We start from the raw sequence: 20,052 nt of genomic DNA on the forward strand, positions 1-20,052 counted from the left end.
CCAAGGTGACATTTCCTGCTATTAATGGAGGTTAATCTAAACAGTCCCTAATATTTACCTCTAGACGCCTCCGGCTGCTCAGCGGTGCCAGACACAAAGAATGATGAGTCTCCCACAGCCAGCGTCCCTCTCTGCATCCCTGTCTCCTCTGAGCCTCCCTGGGCCAAGGCCAGACAGGCCCGTTTGAGAGACAAAAGCTGGGTACCAAGCAGAACTTTCCCAAGCTAACCCCCGGCAGACACTGCCCCCATCAATGAAGTAAAGTGGGGACTCTCACATCTCAGGCCAGAGAGAGAATGGCTACTAGGCACTTAGTAGGCCCACAGATGGGCCAGTGGTCCCCTGTCTCCGGGTCACACCTTGAGGCTCTGATGAGAAGCTTGGGCATCTAGCTGCTCACCTACCTCTTTATTCCCTCCTTGGGTGTTCCACAGGGCAGTGAGAAGAGAGAGAGGAGCAACACAGGTCCCTTTAGTCTGGGTGCCCCCATCAGCCCCCACCTGCCAGCTGGGAGCCGAGCTGGGCACAGGGAAAATAAACAGTGTTGATTCAGGGCGAGGACTTTCTAGTGAAGGATGCTGTTTACATCGGATATAAATACACATTTCACGTCACTTGGGAGTTTTGAAAATCCGGGAGGGAAGACAGACTGGGCACAGAAACTTCATAGTCTGGGCACCATGGGCCTGAGCAGGGCCCTCCTGGATAGACCCTTACTTAGCAGCCATATCTCTGAAGTGGGGTTATAGTCTGATTTCCCAGGACCAGGGAGACCTGTCAGTTTCCTGGCCCTGGCCCCTGGATCCCCAGAGGTCAAGATGCCCCCAGATTACACTTTCCAACTTCAAGGAGAGGAAAAGGGAGTGGGGTGTGGGGAAACTGGGGTTCCAAAGCTCTTCAAGAGAGGTAGTCAGAATTCTCGGAGGCAGAAGAGTGGTCCCAAGCCTGGCTCTTGACCCCGCCGCAGAAGGCAGCCAGTCCTGGTGGCTTAAATGGTGACAAGCTCCTGCCTAGGTCCTCAAAATCCTTCACTAAAAGGCTCTTATAGCCCGAGAAACTTCCAAGGCCCTGAGGAACCCAGGTTGATGGTGTTATTTTAGACCTGGGCACGACTCTTCACCCACTTCTGAGACCCCTTTCTTCTAGAGAGGACTGTCCCAGTATAATTGCAACCTCTTTATGACCAAGTCCACTTATTCCCTCTTTAGTGTGAATTAGACAATGGGGAACCAGGATGGGGGAGCTTTGGTAGGGAGGAAAAGGGGCAAAGGTAACAGACGGGCTGGTGTGGCCGGATCAGTGGGGTTGGGGTGAGAGATGGGGGCTTGTGCTAGAAGAAGTTAGAGTGATGTTCATGTGAAGCTAAAGAGGCTGGTGTAGCTCCCGGACCATCACTGACTCCCAGAGAGACAGGCTTGGACTCATCTTTAAGTAGGCCGTTGCTCTGTCTCAGTTTCCATTGTCTACAGTCCCTGACTCTGTGGATCTCATAGCACAGAAGGAGTCAAGGTTATAGAGACACAGACTTGGTTGTGAGGAAAGGATGTGAGCAGTCTATAGGAACTTAAAAGATCCCTTGGGATGGAGTCTGGAGTCTCTGGCCCTGTAATGACCCTTGTGTTTGGGGAGGGGCCTCAGTATGAGGCCCAAAGGAAGACTCTAGTAAGGGTCAAGGACATGGCAGTTAGAAGAACAAAAGAGTGTCACGGCCAGGCGATGGTGAAGCATGCCTTTAATCTAAGCATTCAGGAGGCAGGGGCAGGCAAATCTCTGAGTTCGAGGCCAGCCTGGTGTACAGAGTGAGTTCCAGGATAGCCAGAGCTACACAGAGAAACCCTGTCTCAGAAAACCAAAAAGGAAAAAAAAAAGTGCCATGATATTGCCCCCTGCTTCTCAGGTTTACAGATAGGAAGTAGCCCCAAGCAGGGCCATACCCCACTGTCTTTCCTGGATGTCTTTGATGTCTGGACTTTAGGTCATCTTGGCCAGGAAATACAATCCAGTGTCATCTCACCCCAGTGGTCTCACGATGTCCTAGACACCTAATTGGGATTAGTGGGGACAAGACTGACCTCTGATTATCCAAGGGCTCTGCTCTCCCCACGACCTCCACAACACCTTTACTCCATTTTTTGCTTTGTTGTGTTGTACTGGGAGTTGAATCCAGGGCACCCCATGCATGTTGAGCTAGCAATTAAGCACTCAGCTATATCCCAAGCCTAGACTCCTTGCTGGAAAGTGGGGCCCTAACTGGCTTTCTTGCTCTCACACAGTTTCCCTGAGCTTGGGTGGGGTACTCTGTCTGGAGTCAGTTAGAAACCCTTTGTACCCTTACCCCTGCTCCAACTGCCTCCCGTCCCCAGCCACTCAGGTCCCAGGTCCCTGGAACATATGAGACTTCTCACTAGACCAGTGTACAATCTGGACTCAGATCCCACCTCACCTGCTTTGGGCACTATGACTCAGAGCCTGCTCCTTCACCACAGACCCCTCCCCCAAACACCAGGAGCCTAGAACTTGAGACCGACAAGCATGAGACCCTCCTTGGAGTCCAGCTCAGAGACGGTGATCAGGGTCCATCTCCAGGGGAGCTCTGGCCCGCAGAGGAGCGAGCCTAGGAACGTAGAGGTCTTAGGTTGGAGGCTCTGAGTTTGAGTTACTTTGAGTCTTTATTCCTACGTCTTCATCGGCTGGACAGGGCTGGGGCCTCACAGAGTCTGGGGCAGCAGGCAGTGGATTCAGGAGCGTTCCTGGGGAGGGTCTTCCGGATCTGGGAGGTAGCCATGGAAGCAGGAGCTGGGATGCTGGAGGCTGTGGGAGTGGGTCTTAGCTTTGACCCTACCGTTGACCAGGGTTGGTGTCTGTGTCACCTCCCCCTCTGCATGAAAAAAAAAAAAAAAGTTTAAAACTAAAAGTAGCTTCTTTGGGGATTGTGGCCGTTCAAGTGTTAGCCAGATACCTAAGTCCTGGCACACAGTGGGCCACCTTGTATTGCTCTGCTGGCCGGTGGTGTAGTTGAGAGGCCAGGGGCACTCGAGGGGGTGTCTCCACTCCCTGTAGATAACAGTCTTGAACCTCAAACCTCGACCTTCTATTCTTGTTTCTCCATCTGCTGGTGATGGAGACTTCTGGTTGTGTTTAACCCTCCTGGGAGTCCTCAGAACATTCACCTCTGTGCTTTCTCTGGAGGAACGTCTTCCGGGAATAAAATAAAAGAGCCTAGAAGCAGCTCCTGGCTACCTTTCTGAGTGTTCACTGGACACCACACAGCCATAGGGAAGGCAAGCCTCCAGCATTCACACCATTATCCCCTATCTGGAGCTCCTGGCAGACATTGCTAATCAATCACAGCACAGTGGCCTCAGTTTGTCAATACAACACACCGGGTAGCCATATCCAATGGATCAATAGGATGGCAACTTGTTGGCCAGGCCCTGGTTGTGTCTGGCGGGTGACCTTTTAGAGCCTTGACCTCTGGCGCTGGGCAGAGTACTGCTGCCTTATGGCTCAGGCCCATTGGTCAGAGGCTGGGTGAGGGTGTGAGAGCCAGGGCTGAGGATTTGATGGGGGCCTGAGCCTTTGGTGCTCTTGTGCATGCTGACCACATCCATACTGCTGGGTTTGAATTCTTCTCCATGCTGGTGGAAGAGGCCACGGACAGTGGCCTGGAAGCCACTGGTGATGAAGCAGTAGACAATGGGGTCCATGCAGCTGTTGAGGCTGCTGAGGGTCACGGCCACATGGTAAGCCACGAGGGTTGCGTGGTGGGGCATATTGGGCCATATCGCCACAGCCACCTGGCGGGCATGGAAGGGCGTGAAGCAGACCAGGAAGATGACGAGCACGGTGAGCAGCAGCTGCATGGCCCGCATGCGGCGTTGGCGGCCCTGGCGTAGCAGGCCGGGCCGCGACAGGGCACACATGATGCGGCCTGTGAACACGCTGATGACCAGCAGCGGCAGCAGGAACTCCAGAACGGTCAGAGCAAAGACGCGGCAGCATGACCGTCCACCAGCCTTCACGCCCAGTACGGACAGGGTCACGACGCCTGCTGCCAGCCACACAAAGATGCACACAGCCTTGGCGCAGGCCGGCTGGCGCCAGCGACGGGAACCCTCAGGTTGCACGATGGCCAGGTAGCGGTCCACACAGATGCAGGTGAGGAAGAGGATGGAACAATGCATGTTGAGGAAGTAGCCCAGGACATGAGGGAAGGCACAGCGCAGGCAGCCATGGGCACCGTAGAAGACAGCAAAGCGCGTGGGCAGGGACAGGCCCACCAGCAGGTCAGTCACCACCAGGTTGATGGTATAGATGACCGAAGGTGTCTTGGCCCGTGTGCGGCAGCAGAAGACGTACAATGCTAGTCCATTGAGCACCAGCCCGGCCAGGAAGATGGTGCCATGCACGACCATTAGTGTCAACCACAGGTTGGGGAAGTCTCTGTGCAGTTCCTCATCCAGCTGGGCAAACAGGTGGAACAGAGGCCTCTCTGGCACAGTTCCATTGGTCCATGCTGCTGCAGTGGCATTGGGGAGCACGGCATCCCAGGGCCTCGTGGGGGATGCAGAGGGCATGGCAGTGGTCAGTGCACCCCCAGTAGCCTGGAAGCAAGCAGATGAGTTATCCCAGGTACCTGGCATTCCCCAATCCATGTTTTTGTTTGTCTCTCCATTCCACCCAGACCCTGTACTGAGTGCATGGAGCAAGATGTTGAGGTTCCTGAGACCATCCTTGCTGGATACACAAACATTTGCCTGGAGGACTGTCCTCAGACTCCACGAGACTCCAGAGAAAAGAGCCCTGTGTGAGTTCAGGGCTAGCTAGCTCTTACATGTCCTAGCTGTGTGTCCGTAGGCAAGTCCTTTACTACGGTGCTTTCTCTTCTTCTCTATGCCACTGGAATCCCATTGCCTCTGGGAGCATTGCACACATAGCTGGTGGATGATGAACCAGTTCTGCTGGGACAAAGACTAGCTGGCCCACGTGGGGGATTAGAAGCTGCTTGCCCTGCCCGTGCCCCACACCCAGCGCCAAGGCCCCAGCCCCTGGGCTCTGGTCTATTCTTACCTCTTCTCAGACCAGCTCCAGATCACCACTCTGGACCTTCCCTGGAGAATGGGTGCTCAGTAGGCTATTTGGGTGCTGAGAGCTGGAGCCTGGAGGCAGGTCCCAGCCGAAGCTAGCTGCCTAGCTGCCTGGCCTCCGGTGTGAGTCAAATAAACGCTGGACTCTGTGCAGAGTGGTGTGTGTGTGGGGGGGGGGCAGGAGGTTGGGCCGAAGCTACCCGCTGTTTATGTTTCTGCCACCGTGTTTAACTCTGCTCTGATTTATCCCTTTATTTAAAGAGGAAGAGTTAATAGGATCCCAGAGCCCCCCCACCCCCACCCCCAGCTGGCTGACCCTCCAAATATGGACATTTTTGGGGTTTTTCAGGAGAAAGGAGTCTCTGGGAAGAGGCAGGGAGGAGGGCGGCACATGCAGCATTGCTGGTGCCCACTGCCCTACCCCCTTGCAGGGCACAAGAAAACTCTCCTCATCCGTAGGCTGGCTCCCTGCATCCCCCTTGTTAGCTGGCTGCTATAAACAGCCCAGGCACTGTCCACTTCCAGGGCCTGGCCACATGGCCTCAGGCAGCAGGTTCCCTCTGGCCACCCCAACCTAGAACTAGCCACAGAGTCTTGCCTCCCAGTAGATGGGAAATGGGGATCCAATGTCTATCCTAGCAAAGTAGATTCAGCCTTGACTTTGAAGGGTGGGGTCTGGCAGGGCTGGGGGCCACCTCTAGCTGTAGGCTCAGAGAAGTCAGTGGCTGCTGAGGTCATCCAGCATACCTTCTGTCCCAGAGACCCGTACCCTGGACATCTACCACACCGGGGCTTCTAGGAGGAGCTCTGTGCTGCCCAGGACACAGGGTCCTTACCCTTGGCCCCTCCAGGCAGAAGTGTTTTCTGAGTCAATGGTATGGCCTTCCTGTGGCCCTATGGTTCCAAGGCAGCAGGCAGGGAGCAGGAAAGGTATTCTATGGACACAAGGGAGCGTGGAGCCAGGACTTGGCACCTTGGGACTATGGGTTGTACCTTAGGATCAAGGACACAGAAGGTCACCAGGGAGGAGACAGTAACACTTGATGGGTCCTTGCTTTATGACAAAGAATGTGCTGGAAGAAAAGACCCTAGAGCTAACAAAGACAGATTGTTCTCTATAGATTCTCCCCAGGCTCTGTCTGCTCTGGCCTTGGGCGAATGTCACAATCAGAGACTCACAATAAACATTACAGCGCTTCCTCTGGGAATTAGTCCCAGGGTGACGCCAGCCCTCAGGGTCCTGCCCCCCCCCCAAACTCTTGGGGGACAACTGTAATCACAAGACATGCTATTGAGGTGCTAAGGACACAATAACACAGCGGGGCTCTGGGGTATCCTGAGCCTTGAGAAAGCTGGGAGCCATCCATGTTCAGAATACCCTCAGGTGAGGAGGGATGGAGGCCCGCACACACTGATGCTCCCCTCCAAGAATCGGAGCCCTCACTTTGGATAAAGCCGTGCCCTGATGGTCGTGTCACGGTAAATTCTAAAACTTGTTTACTGAGTCATGATCTCAGTAAGTCAATGAGCCTTGGTTCCTGTCACACTCTGAGACTGGGGCCTGCTCACACACTGAGCCCTCACCCTTGTCAGATACTGAGCCCTGATCTCAGTAACCTAAGAAGCCTCCATTCACGTAACACCCTGAGCCCAACCTTAGTCAAACAATGAGCTCTACTGGGTGTGGTGGTTCACGCCTTTATTCCAGCACTCTGGAGGTAAAGGCAGGCAGATCGCTGTGAGATAGAGGCCAGCCTGATCTACAGAGTTCCAGGACAGCCGGAACTACATAAAGGACCGTTTCTGTTTTGTTTTCTTGTTTGTTGGTTTATTTGTTTGTTTTTAAGAGCTCTGATCCCTTTCTGAGCCTGGATCCTGATTACACACTGAGCCTTGATCCCAGAGATACAAATGAACCCTGATCCTAATTATAGACTGTGTAAACGGAGGGTTTCAGCACCAGATGTATAAAGTGAGGGCATGACCGCTCCATGGTATGGTGGAGGGGAAGGTTTTTATGGTAGATGTGAGGGAGAGGACAGCCAGGGACATCTGGAAGAGTTCAGAGCAGACAGAGAAAGTAGTAAACTGAACATGGCCAGCAGACTGGACTGGGCCATGAAAGGAGAGGACAGGAGAGCGAGAGATGAAGACAAAGAGAGAGGGGGCCAAGAGAGAAAGACAAAGGAAATAGTTGAAATAGCAGGGTTATAAGGGAATGAGAAGCTAGGAGAGGGAAGCCCATGAACTGGAGAAGTTTAGGGTAGGGGTGGGGTGAGAAGAGCCAGGATGGACCCTGGAACAGGTACTTGTGATTCTGAGACACCCCGGAGGCCAGCAGGAGCTTTGGTACACTAGTAGGTACGCCAGATATCCATCTGTCCGGAGTTTCTTTTGGACTTGACATACACAGATCTCCAAGCCCCTAAACACTATAAGGCCAATCTCTGTCACATCCTGACCTGGTCATGTTTTGAACCCTGATCTTGCATGTATGGTGCCTTCCTCCTAGACACACATCTCTGTTGTGCCCGGAGCCACAGACAGAACTCTGATCCCCACCACGTCCTGATTCTCCAATCCAAGGAACACAAGTCTTCATCCTGTCCGATTGATTCTGAACCTTGACCCAGGTCACTTGGACCCTGCTCAAGGCTAGAGTTACATCCTGGTCCCTGATCCCTGATCCCAGTTACTTAGTGATCATGTCCGCCTCTAAGACCTGATCCTGTTTGTGTTCATGGAGTTCTGGATTTGTCCACAGTTGGGGCTCACACTGGCATGCTTTCCCTACCTTCTTTTTCCCTCTGTTGAGTCAGCTGCCTCTGTCTCCATTATGACTTCCACCCCTGATACTCCCTCAAGGACTCCCCAAGTCCCAACTTCTCCTCCCAGTGAAGTCCTCGCTGCATCATTAAGTGACCACTCCCAGACCCCCCAGTCCCAATGGAGAGGACTTTTGGTGGGTATGTATCCTGGGAGGGGAGGCACAGACAGACCTGGCCCTTGAAGACGAGGAAAGCTGCAAGCAAGCAGGTCACAGAGACTTGTCTGAGTCTGACGGCCACACCTGTCCCGAGAAAGGAGAAGGCTTCTATTGGGGCCACTACGCCTCTTTACCCTCCACCCTGGCCTGCACTGCTTTGGGCCAGAAAAGCCTTCTGCGGGCCTCAGCAAAGAGTGAGCCCATGTGGTGGAGGCTGCTTGGCTCTGCCAACTTCTCTTCTTCCCTCCAGGTGGCCAGAGCCAGAACTCCCATGTTATAGGCCAGTTGAGGCATGGCTGGGGGCAGGTTGTGCTGGGCCAGGTCCCCCAGGTCGCATGCAAGCAGACTTCAGAAGGGCTGTGCAGCCCATTTTCCCCAGGGGCCTGAGGCTGGGCCTTGGAAAGGGCTGGGGTATCCCTTTGATGCCAGGACTCTAGCCTGCTAGAGGGAAACCTCTCCTGTAGGCATGGTCCCTGCCCAGTTTCTGAGCATCCCCTCAAGTCGGTCTTCTGCTCCTCCCTTGGTGACTTGGCTACCCCTATAAAGCTGCATGCTGTGCCTTCCCACCAGTCTGAGCATTCAGGGGCTGCGGACTGTCAGAGCCCAGCACAGAACCTCCCTCCTGCTGAAGCCTGTGGGGTAGATAAGGCTGGCTTCTTTCTTTGGCAATCATGGTCTTGTCCACCGCTCACTTGGGCAGACTCCTCGGTGTTTCGCTGACGGTGGAGCTGGAGGCCTGCTACTGCTTTTTGCTCCCATCTGTACCCTCCCTGTCCACCAGCTGAGCAAGGCTGACACCTCTGCCAGGAAGGCCCTTGCTTTCACTCAGATTGCTGCGTTTGTCCCCATCCCCCACCACATCATGACACTCCATAGAATCGTCCTCTTTAAACGGGCTCTGCCTCCACCCACACCCTTCCGAGTCACTCCACCTTGTAGAGTCAAGACTCTGGGGGCCTAGATAAATGGAGGAAATCCAGCAGAGAGGCCTGGAGGTGTTGTGTGGCTCGGCGAGAAATGCCCACAATGCCCACAAGAGAGCCGTCCAGTTACCGTGAGCATGCTGAAGGCTCCTGAGTGGCCATGTCAGCCTTCCCAGGATTTCTCAGAGCTTTCAAGAAGCTTCCAGGGACAGAGTGAACGTCTCCTCAAGTCACCTGACTCTGTTCCCTCCCTTGAGGCCATGCTGATATACCATGCCCAGAACACTGATGGGGGTGGCTACCTCTGTCCTTCCTAGCTCTGAGTACATGGCCATGGAATGCTCTAGCCATGGATTCCATATTGGGTACCAGAGGCCATGGCTACTTCTCTCCTCAACCTATGAGTGGTGAGTGGCTCGTCTTGGCTTTTCCTTCGGCTCTGCCCAAACCCACCACAAAGTTTGCACGTGGCCCAACAGTTGCTCTCCTGCAGGCTGGCTGCCCTGCCTGGTTCTCCATGGGGACCAGGAAGCTGATGGGTGGCTCTGGATCCTGCTCCACCTGACTCCACTGTGCCAGACTTGGGAGGGGCAGGCATTAAGGTGCTCTAGGCATTCATTGGCTGGGAATGAGTATGAGTACTCCATAGCCACAAGGCAGGAACAGCTTTTATAGGAGAGGCAAGCCATCTGTCCAGGGACACACAGAACGGAAACCATGGTCCTGAGGACCCCATCTGTGTTGGGTAGGACCAAGAGCCATGCAGAGAGCGGGGGGGGGGGGGGGGGGGGCTAGTTGCAGCAACTGGGTGGTTCTTGGGGATCTGAGGGTACAGATGTATGTACAAGTCTGTGAGGGCTCAGCCTGCAACCCTAATAAAGACTCACGTGGTCTTCTAAGGTCAAGAGAGCCATGACTGGGGAAGTACCTGCCTGCTTATTTTTGAGGCATGATTTGAGACAGAGTCACACTCTAGTCCAGCTGGAACTGGAATCTACCATATAAGCATAGGCTGGCCTTGAACTCACAGCAATGCTCCTGCCTTAGCTATCCAAGTGCTGAGATTTCAGGTGTGAACTACTGTGTCGGGCTTGGTAGCATCCTCTTTAGATCCAGCATCAATTGTGTTCACTTGGCCTGAGCTGCCCCTTGGTTCCTCCTCATTCAGTCCTGTATAAGGACCAGACTTGCCTTGGGTCAGCTGGCAGCGCCCTGAAACACTGTTAGGACATTAAGAGCCGCTAACACAGCTTCTCTGGGAGCAGACTGAACACTGTTGAGAATAGGACCTGGGTTGTATCTTGCTGACTTCCCCAAAGTCATCATCTGAGAACATTTAGCTGAGTCCTTGTTCCTAATGGGAATGCCGCATGTTTCTGGAACCACTGGCCACACTTGGAGGTCCTGATGTTCCCAGGCATGTCTCCCTGCCATCCTGGTTCCTTGCTCACCTCTGGCCTGGACAACTACAGCTTCACCAGCCTCGGACATCCCATTTTGCCAATTCAGCCTTTCTAGGGGCTGCTGGGATGGGCCAAAGGGGCAGATGCTTATTTCTTTGGAGTATAGACCTTTAGCCTGGTGGGCATGGTTTCTGTACCCACTGTTCTCCCCTCCAGGCATGCTGTTCTTTGAGCCTGGGTCACCTGGTGTAGGCTCTTGGTAATCACAGCCACTACCCCCACACAACTGTGCCTGAGCTTGCTTAAATCCCCGGTACCTTGGACACCCCTCTAGGGGGAGAGAACTATATAGTCTCACGATTCTTTGAGGATACTTCCAAGGATCTCACTACCCCCTCTCAAGGGAACTCCAAGTCGGTGCTGCTGACCCTATTTTGGTTGTGAAGGAACTGGGGCCTGGAGAAGTTTATTCTGATGTTCAGCGTCACACAGTAGGGGTGGAAGTGCTAGGTTTGAATTCTGCACTCTCCAATCCCCAGGTCCATGCTCTGTTTGGGCTGGGGGCACAGGAGGCCAGGCCTGCTGCCTGCCCTGTGCTAGTCCTCCTCCAACAGGAGGACTGGCTCAGCCACTTGCTGTCCCCTGCAGACTGCAGGGACGGCTGGGAGCTCTGCAGGCATTGGATCCCACTGGACTCCAGCACTGGGGCCTTCATAAAGGATTTAGACTGAGGTGGCCTCTCCTCAGACAGCTCACAGCTGGAGTGGAAGCAGGGCCAGGAGACCCATCTAAGGGAATGGTGTAGGGGAAGGCTGGCTAGACACATTCGAAGTCCTGAGGTAGGAGCCCCTTTTGTGGCTCAATTACTCCGGAAGAAGTCAGGGCATGCTAAGCACACGGTGGCCTTGGTTTTGACTAGACCTATGGAAGGAGTCTTACTCAGACATCCTGGGGCTTACTTCACCTCCTCATGGGGCTCTGCTGGAGCACCCGACTTCCCTTGCTCATTCTCTTTGTTCACCTGCCTCTCTGTTTTTATTTGTGTGGTATCTGGCTGGACTGGGACTAGTAAGGGTGTGGCCTAGGTGGCCTGTGTCAGGACAGCTGTGGAGAATGCCAATGAGTGCTTCTGAAAGACCCGTTTGAAGCTGGGCGTGGGGGCACATACCTGCAATCCCAGAATTTGGGAGGTGGAAGCAGGGGGATCACTGTGAGTGTGAAGTCTGAGTGATGCAGTGAGCCTTTGAGTTCATGGGAGCTACATGAGACTCTGTCTCAAAAACTAAAATCAACTAATCAACCAACCAACCAAATGAACAACCAACCAAACTAAACGAACAAACAACCAAACTAAACGAACAAGCAACCAAACCAAGAACTATAACACAAAACAAACCAACACATCCTTTTCCACCCCGCAAACAAAAACCTGCTGGAATTGGAGCTGATGCACACATCTCTAAAGTTAGCTGGAACTGGGTCTGATGCACACATCTGTAAAGTTGCACTGGAAGCTGAGACAGGAGGATTGTGGCAGCTTTGAAGTCAACCTAAGCTATATAAAGAGTTTCAAGGTTGCCTGGGATATAGAATGAGGCCTTGTCTCAAAACAACAAACAAGAAAGACACTCCCTCCCTGCGCCCCCCCCCATTTCTGAGCCTCTGTTCCCCCTCTGACCCTCTGGGGTTCCTGATAGCCACCCCCATTTCACACTAGCTTGTGTAGGATGGAAGAGGTCCCCTGAAGGCTCCCAGCAGAAAGCACAGCTTCCTTCACTCTAACTGTGCTGGCAGAGTGACCTGCTTATAGACACACAGCCGGCAGCCCCTGTGCGGGGCAGAAGACCCTGGTGGCTTGCTGCTGAGGCCAGCAGGTGAAGGTGGGCAGTGGCAAGTAACCCTTCGGGCTGTGCAATCCCTCCACCAGCCTGTCTCAGCCCTGCCTGAGGCTACCCAGCTGCTCCATGTCTGTTCCTCCCAGGCACTCTGGCCACCAGCCAGTTCCCAGCCAGCCAGCCCCCTCGGGACCCTGCTCTACTGCCTTCTCACAGGGCAGCCACATCAGGGCAAGCCCGGCTGGGAAGCATCAACTTTGGGGCCGTGTTGTGGGCTGAGTAGAAGAATCCAGCAACTGGCCTCAGTTTCCCCACTCCTGAAAGGGAGGAGGAAGGACCTAGGCTAGAGCGGAGGCCTTGGGCCAGCACAGAGTCCCCTGTAGAATAGATGCTTCTCCGAGCCTTGTCCCCTCCTGGTGCTAGTGGCTAGGGACCCAGAGCTCATCAAGCGCCTTGTGGGTCGCGCCTTATTTCCTAACCTGGTTTGAGGGACCACACCGCTGCTTTGACAGAAGAGGAAACTGCCTCTCGGCTTTGGACTCAGCAGCAGACGAGAAGCAAGTGTTGACCGAATGAGTAATCAATTTCATGAATGAAATCCAGAGTGGGTAATGTGGGCGAGGGTCACCGATGGGGCAGGGAGCGTGCCACTTCTGCCCCTCCCACTCTGGGACTCACTCGGTCTGTCTAGGCGATTGTCTCTGTGGCAGAGAGGGTTACGAAGTGGGCTCGCTTCCTGGGACTGTTTCTCTTCCTTTCCCTTCTCTTCTCCCTAAGTCACCCGACTGGGTCATGAGGGGGCCCTGATCTCTGCTGCCTGCCTGGGGGTCCCGGAGTCAGCAATGCCTGGGGAACTCACCGGCTCTGGCCGTGCCTTCCTCTGCTCTCAGCCTGGGCTCTGAAGCTCCAGGTCTGTGACCAACGGACAGTGCCTTCCCAGGGCCTGACGTCAGGCTAGCCAGCTGCTTTTGGACACAGGCAGAGGGGTGGGTGGGGTGGGGGCGGAGCGGTCTCCCTCCCCACCCCTGCTGGCTGTCTAGAGGAGCTGGGGCCAGAGGGAGCCTAGGGGCTCAGAAATACCGCACCTCCCCTAGACAGAGGGGTGAGCCACAGCTGTTGAGACCAGGAAGAATGGAGGGGGGCAGGGTTGGCTTCTGGCCCAAGGCTGTGGGTTGTCTTAGAACAGCTAGGCCAGTTTCTGAGAGAGGAGAGATCTGCAAGGTGGGTCCTGCCCTGGCAGGTGGGGGATGAGGGCATCCAGGCAGGTGCAGCCACAGACTGCTGGCAGAGGATGGTCTCTGGGTAGGGCAAGGGCTGAACCTTGCTGGGACTAAGGCTGTGGAGGGCTGTTTGCTCCGCTAGGAGTTCTCTCTAGTCCTCTGCTCCTCATTTCTATCATTCATTTCTTTTTTTTTTTTCTTTTTCTTTCTTCTTATTTTTAAAATTTTTTTCGAGACAGGGTTTCGCTGTGTAACAGTCCTGGCTGTTCTGGAACTCTGTAGATCAGGCTGACCTCGAACTCACAGAGATCCGCCTGGCTCTGCCTCCCGAGTGCTGGGATTAAAGGAATGTGCCACCACCACCCGGCTCTATCATTCATTTCAATCACACCATCCTGCTTCCCTGAGCATCCACTTGGCAGCCATTCTGGTGTTGCAGACCCAGGAGGCCCTGGGCCCCCAGAGCTTACACTGGCTGTGATAAAGACTGTAGGAAGGAAGTGGGTGCCTACTGGCAGATCCAGCCAGACCAGGAGAGGAATGAGGGCAGGACTCTGGAGTGAGTAGGGGGAGGTATAACGGGAAGGGGCTGCTTGAATGGGCAGAGGGAAGGGAGGGGCAGCTGCACAGTCAAGGTCTGTAGAGCAGAGACCTGGAGAGTGTGATGGAGCTGAGAGGGAGCTGACACTTTCACACAGCAGCCCTTATAGGCACCGGTGGTGGCTTTGATCCTCTAGAAAATGAAGGTTATAGAAGCGGGGTGTAATCCCCCAGCCTCAGTCCACACTCACCAATGTATTCTCAGAATCCCGTTGTGTCTGTCCCATATGGGCAAACGGAGACTCGGAGAAGTGTAGGAGCCCGTGGCTCGCCAAACTGACTCCCTAAGGCCAGCACTGGCTTCTGGTTTTGGAGGCAGGCCTTCAGGCTTCTGTTAGTCTGCAGGGCTGAGGGGCAGGGACTCCATGTCACTGCTGTGGGCAGGGCCCGATTGGCAGGCAAGAACAGGGCCCGAGGCTGGAGGAGCTCACATTTCACCAGCTGGCCAGAGGTGATCCCAGAAAGCCTTGCTCCTTTCCTAGAGGTCAGTGCCCACCTGTTTCTTCTACACTTGGGCATCCTGGTCAGTGGCTGGGACTTTCTGTGCCTGGGATGCCCAGTTCCAGCCTGCCTCCGTTGTTCCTGTCCCTGTCAGGTCTCCACATTGGAACAGCGCAGGAAGGGGTGTTCTGTCCTTCTCTCCTTAATGTCCTCCACCTCCAGGAAGCACCTGGGTGGGTCCTGTCCTATCACTTGGCAGGCTGTACGGACCTGAGAAAAAGGGTGACGCTGAGGCTACAGAGGACAGGGCAGCCTCCCCGGAGCTCTCGGCTGCCGCCTTGATTCCCGAACTTTGTCTGAGGGGTGACATGGGTGCATGGGTCATAGGTGACAGGCCAGGTGCATGGGTGGGTGCAGTGAGAGGCTGGAGCAAGGAGACAGTTCTCTGAAGTGTGATGGGATCGTAGGGCACGACTGGGTTATCTCGGGCAACATGACAATTACAGGGAGCGGGGGTGGGGGGAGGAGACTTAGCTATCCTTGGTCTCTGGGGGCTGACTGGGCCTCTAAAGGGCTGAAGAGGCTTCAAGGGGTCCCAAAGTGATCAGGTACTGAGCAAAGTGACCTGAGATACAGTCACTCAAGCTCTGCCTCGGCCTGTACCAAGGTACTGTGACACCAACAGGGGCAGTTGGGAGACTCTTCTCAAGTGACCCACTGCTGGGGTGTGACTTTACCATCTAGAAGCATAATCTAAGGGTCCATCGTTCAGCAAGAAATACAGAATGAAGCTGGGTGGAGGTGGCGCACGCGTTTAATCCCAGCACTTGGGAGGTAGAGGCAGGCGGATCTCTGTGAGTTCAAGATCAGCCTGGTCTATACAGCGAGTTCCAAGACAGCCAGGGATATACAGAGAAACCCTGTCTCAAAAAACGAAACTAACGAAGAAATGCAGAGTGAGGCACCCACAGTGGTATCAGGTGCTGGATCTTAACCTTCAAGCCTCTGAAGGGGGGCTGGGTTCCATTCTCAGGAAGGACAAATCAGAGAAGTCAAGTCACCTGCCCAAGAGTGCATAGTTAGAAGGAGGGGAGCCAGACCTGGAGTTTGTCCCCTCTTTCAAGCTGCCGGTCACACATGGAACCAAAGCCCTGCATGTTTTCTCCATGGAAGCTTCAGGAACAGCTCCAGGCCTAGTACCTGGGCGATGTGTGGGCTTCTCTCTCTTCCAGCAGACTGGTTCTGGGGCCCTTGTACCACCCTGAGTTGGCTCGGCTGCAGCTCCCTTGGCAGAACTAGACCAGGGTCAGGAGTTGGCCAGATCCCCCGCAGGGCCTGGATTTGCTTTCTATTTCAGACCTGTCTGGCCTCTGATGGTCCCATGGGACCAGGACAGCTGCGTCTGTGTGGGACTGCACAGTGGGCCCCCATGGCACAGCTGGAGCTGCTCTCTGGACCTCACTGCCTCTCTGTATGTTCAGAGCAGGGATGCTGCGCCTTGCCCTGGCACCACCCTTGAGGGGCACTGGGGGCGGTGGTGGGAATGGGAAGAGGGATGCTCTTGGTCAGGATGGTCACTTTCTGGAAGGCTGGTGACAAATCCCTGGGATTGACTGGTAGGTAAGATGCTGGAGTTGAGTGGCTGGGAGGGGCCATCTCCCAGTTGCTGAGGTGACAAGGTGAGCCTGGTAGGCGTTGCACAGACTCTATGTATGCCCCTTGTGTCCCTGTGTCCCCTGTCCAGGACCCTGAATCCAAACTGCAGTGGAGCAGAGAAGCATTGAAGCTGGGTTGACCCCTTGCCCAGCATCTAACCCGCCAGAGCTGAGGGCGCTCAGAGTCACTACCTCATTTTGTGTTATGGCCACAGCTTACGAAGGACCATGGTGGATGTGCCAAAGGGCTCCCCAGACCTTGTAGAACCCTACAACCGGCACTGTGTACATCTTCCTGTCTGTCTAGACTCTACCCCAGACTCCGAGGTGCATAGAGCCCCAATGTTCTTAGAATTGTCTGGGGATTTGATTGATTGTCTCTCGGATTTTAAGGATTTATTTTATTTTTAAATCTCGTGTGTGTGTGTGTGTGTGTGTGTGTGTGTGTGTGTGTGTGTGTGTGTCTCGTCTGTCTGTCTGTCTCTCCATGGGGGAGGTATGTGCACATAAGTGCAGGTGTCCTCAGAGGCCAGAGGAAGGTATGGGATGCCCTGGAGCTGGAGTTACATGTGGTCGTGAACCATCTCTTCTGAACCATCTCTCCAGCCCCATTGTTCACATTTTACGGATGCGTATAACAAGTCCTGGAGGAGAGACCTCTCCAGAGGAGCCCATCTGTCTTCTTTGACCAGACCAGGACATGAAGCCTTGCTTACAGGGAGGGCTACGGGTTGTCCCACAATAGGGTCTGTTCCATCCCGAGGGGGGCCAGAGCCACTTATCTCTCTCGATGTCTCTTGAGAGTTTGGCTCTATCAGCAGCCCTGGCTCTATCTAATTCCCACAGCTACCAGCCAAAGACCTTTTCTATCCCTAGCCTCATGGGCAGTAGCCCCAGGAGGACAGCCTGTGTGTCATCAGGGGATCCTAATTCTCTTTCCAGATGAGCCAGCCTCTTTTCCCTCCCCTTCCCCTTCCCTTTCCTCTCCTTTCCCCCTCCCCTCCCCTCCCTTCCCTTTTCTTCCATGAGACTCTGATGGGAGGGGTTCTAGACCAGGGCCCAGTTTCCAGCTGTAGCGTCTCAATCGGCTCAGTGGAAAAGAGAATAACCCACCCCCCATTCTGTCTTGGTGACCTCCAGGGACAATGTAGAGAGTCATAGCTCAACCTGTGACAGGCGTTCATTGCATGACCAGGGTCAAGACTCATGCTGGGACAGGGATCAAGGCTCAGTGTACGATCAGAGATGAATGTTTGAACAGAGTCAAAACTCAGAGCATAATCAAGATCAGGGCCCAGAATATTATCCAGACAGGAGCTTAGTGTGTGGCCAGGACCAAGGCTCAGTGTATGAGCATGACCAAGGCTCAGTGTACAAATAAGAGCAAAGCTCAGTATGTGAAAAGGCTTAGGACTCAGGGCATAATCAAGATTAGTGCTCAGAGTATGACCAGGATCAGAGCTCAGTATGTGGCAATGGTTAGATCTTAGCCTGTGGCCAGGAGCACGACTCATAGTTTAGCTGGTTAAGGTATTAGTTCATCTACCATCCTAAGGCTTGGGAGGCTGAGGCTGTTGTAAGTTCAAGGCCAGCTGGTGTACACAGAGTTCCAGGCCAGCCAGGATGACACAGCAAGACCTTGTCTCAAAAGGGGGAAGGGGGGGCATAGAAATGGCTTAATAGGTAAGGGTGCTTGCCACCAAGCCTGACTATCTGAGTTCAAGTCCTGGGGCCCACATGATGGAAGGAGAGTCAATTCTTGTAAGTTATCCTCTGACTTCTACACACACACACACACACACACACACACACACACACACACACACACGCACACTAATAAAATGTAATTCAAAGGTTTTTTTGGTTTTTTTTGGTTTTTTTTTTGGTTTTTCGAGACAGGGTTTCTCTGTGTAGCTTTGCGCCTTTCCTGGAACTCACTTGGTAGTCCAGGCTGGCCTCGAACTCACAGAGATCCGCCTGGCTCTGCCTCCCGAGTGCTGGGATTAAAGGCGTGCGCCACCACCGCCCGGCTTGTTTTTGTTTTTTAAAGAAAAAAAAACCAGTATGACCTGTGACAACAGACAGGCCATTGTCATCTAACCTCGAGACCTCTTAATAAAGGCATTTGCACACCACCTGTGGCCCTCCATGGGGCAATTCCTGGGCCTTCTGTGCCCTGCCCTGTTTTTTACATCTGAGGAAGGGAGAGGTCCTGGAATTTTCCTCCCTGCCTCCAACAGAGCTGGCGTGTCACCAGGGGGGTCCTGATCATCAGGTCTGTATCTCCCAGGCCTGCATGTCCAGGGCCCATCCAGCACTTCCTGCTTACCAGCCATGTCAGGAGGACAGAGACCAGGCCTAGAAGGTGTTTGGACGGTGGGGGCTGGGAAGGAATGAGGAGGCAGGGAGGCATATTTCCAGGCTGTCAGATAACCTCCCGTGGTTAAGGTGTGTTCTAATGGCCAGCAGGTAACCTGTGTCTCCCAACCAGCTCCTGGCTCCCCAGGTGACTTCAGGAAAGCAGTGGCCCTGAGCCTCTGTTTATGTCGAGGGTCACACTGAATGGTCTGCTGTCCCTCGAGGATGGCTTTGCATGGGCCCTTCCTCTAACTGCTTTTGGGAAAAAGCTTCATGGCCACACTGAGCACTCATTCTGAACCCTGTGATTCAGGCCTCTTTCTACGGGGTGTTCAAGCTGGTTTGTGGTGGGAAGTGGCCAGCAGACCACAAATCCAGGAGGACACCACACTGATGTCAGCCACAGTAGTGTGGCTTTCTCAAAGACCCCACAGGGGTTAGGAATACATTTACTACAGTAAGAGGAAACCCTGATCCAAGATGAATTGAAACAAGTTGGGGATGTGAAGGGTTCAGGGACAGGCCTGGGGTGAACTTAACCCACCAAGCATCCAGTCTGCCATTGTGCGAAACCAACAACTAGCCTTAAGAGACCTGACTTCCCACCCACCCGTCCTTGCCCTGACTGTGTAGCCTGGGGACTCTGGTCTGATGGAGAAGACAGTGCCTGAGTTACAGGATATGTGGGGATGACAGAAGCAAGTCAGTCAGCCTCAGTTTCCCCTGCACGATAAAGTCAGCAGCATTTGAGGCTTGTGAGGAGGATCTGAGGTGAAGGCTGGTCTTTGCTGGGGCCCTCATGCTGTGTCGCTGAGCTGGAGGGATATCACACTCCCTCAGGCACCTTGGTCCAGCACAGGACCCAGTGGAGAAAACGCTGGATGCCAGCACTTCCACAGAAGCTCTAGAGTGACTCTGATGTGCACACGGAGGTTGGGGAAGGGTGGTCTCTGAGCCATACACAGAGATGCTGACCAGAGAGGACCCTGGGATAACTGCTGTTACCTCTCAGTAACTGTGAGCATCCTCCCGGTACACATCATCGGTCTCATCCACTCACTTCCTCATTCATCAACAAACATCTTTACAGTTCCTCAATCCTTGTAGATAATTCTTTTTCCCACTGTAAACTTTGCAGGGATTCAACCTTGTCCAGATAGCCTGCCTGTGCCTCATCTCCGGAGCAGGTTTGTTTACGGTCTGCTGAGGACTCTTCTCCTGCTGCCTTTGGTGTTTACACGGGCACTGTGCTCTGTCATAGCAAATCCAAGGGCAGGAAGGAGGTGGACAGGGCAGGCACCCCCCCTGACATGAGAATCTTGGGGCTTGTCCAGTCCTGTCTCTGGCTCACAGAGACAGCCTGGGGTAGGGGGCACTGAAGGACAGGAGCAGAATTGAGATGTGGCTCTAATCTCTTTAGGTCCCTGTCTGTTTAAGAGGAGAGAGCCCAGGCAGGCTTCTTGGAGGAGGAGGCATGGGATTGGTTGTCTGTGAAGATGGAGGTATGGGCCAGTGGACATGGGGCATCAGGCCGCTTCCCAGCT

The 20,052-nt window shown here is 54.1% G+C and overlaps 1 protein-coding gene across 1 annotated transcript; it reads right to left on the minus strand.

The window, feature by feature from the left end:
• Nucleotides 1-748: 748 nt before the first annotated feature.
• On the minus strand, nucleotides 749-13,161 carry Gpr20 (G protein-coupled receptor 20). Its single transcript, XM_052747431.1, has 2 exons — nucleotides 13,094-13,161; nucleotides 749-4,604 (listed from the first exon to the last, which is right to left on the minus strand). The coding sequence occupies exon 2, from the start codon at nucleotides 4,575-4,577 to the stop codon at nucleotides 3,501-3,503; it is 1,077 nt and encodes a 358-aa protein (XP_052603391.1). The 5' UTR covers nucleotides 4,578-4,604; nucleotides 13,094-13,161; the 3' UTR covers nucleotides 749-3,500.
• Nucleotides 13,162-20,052: the final 6,891 nt, after the last annotated feature.

The sequence above is a fragment of the Peromyscus californicus genome, unplaced genomic scaffold (assembly GCF_007827085.1).
Source record: "Peromyscus californicus insignis strain IS unplaced genomic scaffold, ASM782708v3 Scaffold_20__1_contigs__length_68692818, whole genome shotgun sequence".
Lineage (NCBI taxonomy): Eukaryota > Metazoa > Chordata > Mammalia > Rodentia > Cricetidae > Peromyscus > Peromyscus californicus.

Bases quoted from the DNA above. Each gene is read 5' to 3' on its own strand.
- Gpr20 (XM_052747431.1), bottom strand. From the start codon at position 4,577: ATGCCCTCTGCATCCCCCACGAGGCCCTGGGATGCCGTGCTCCCCAAT.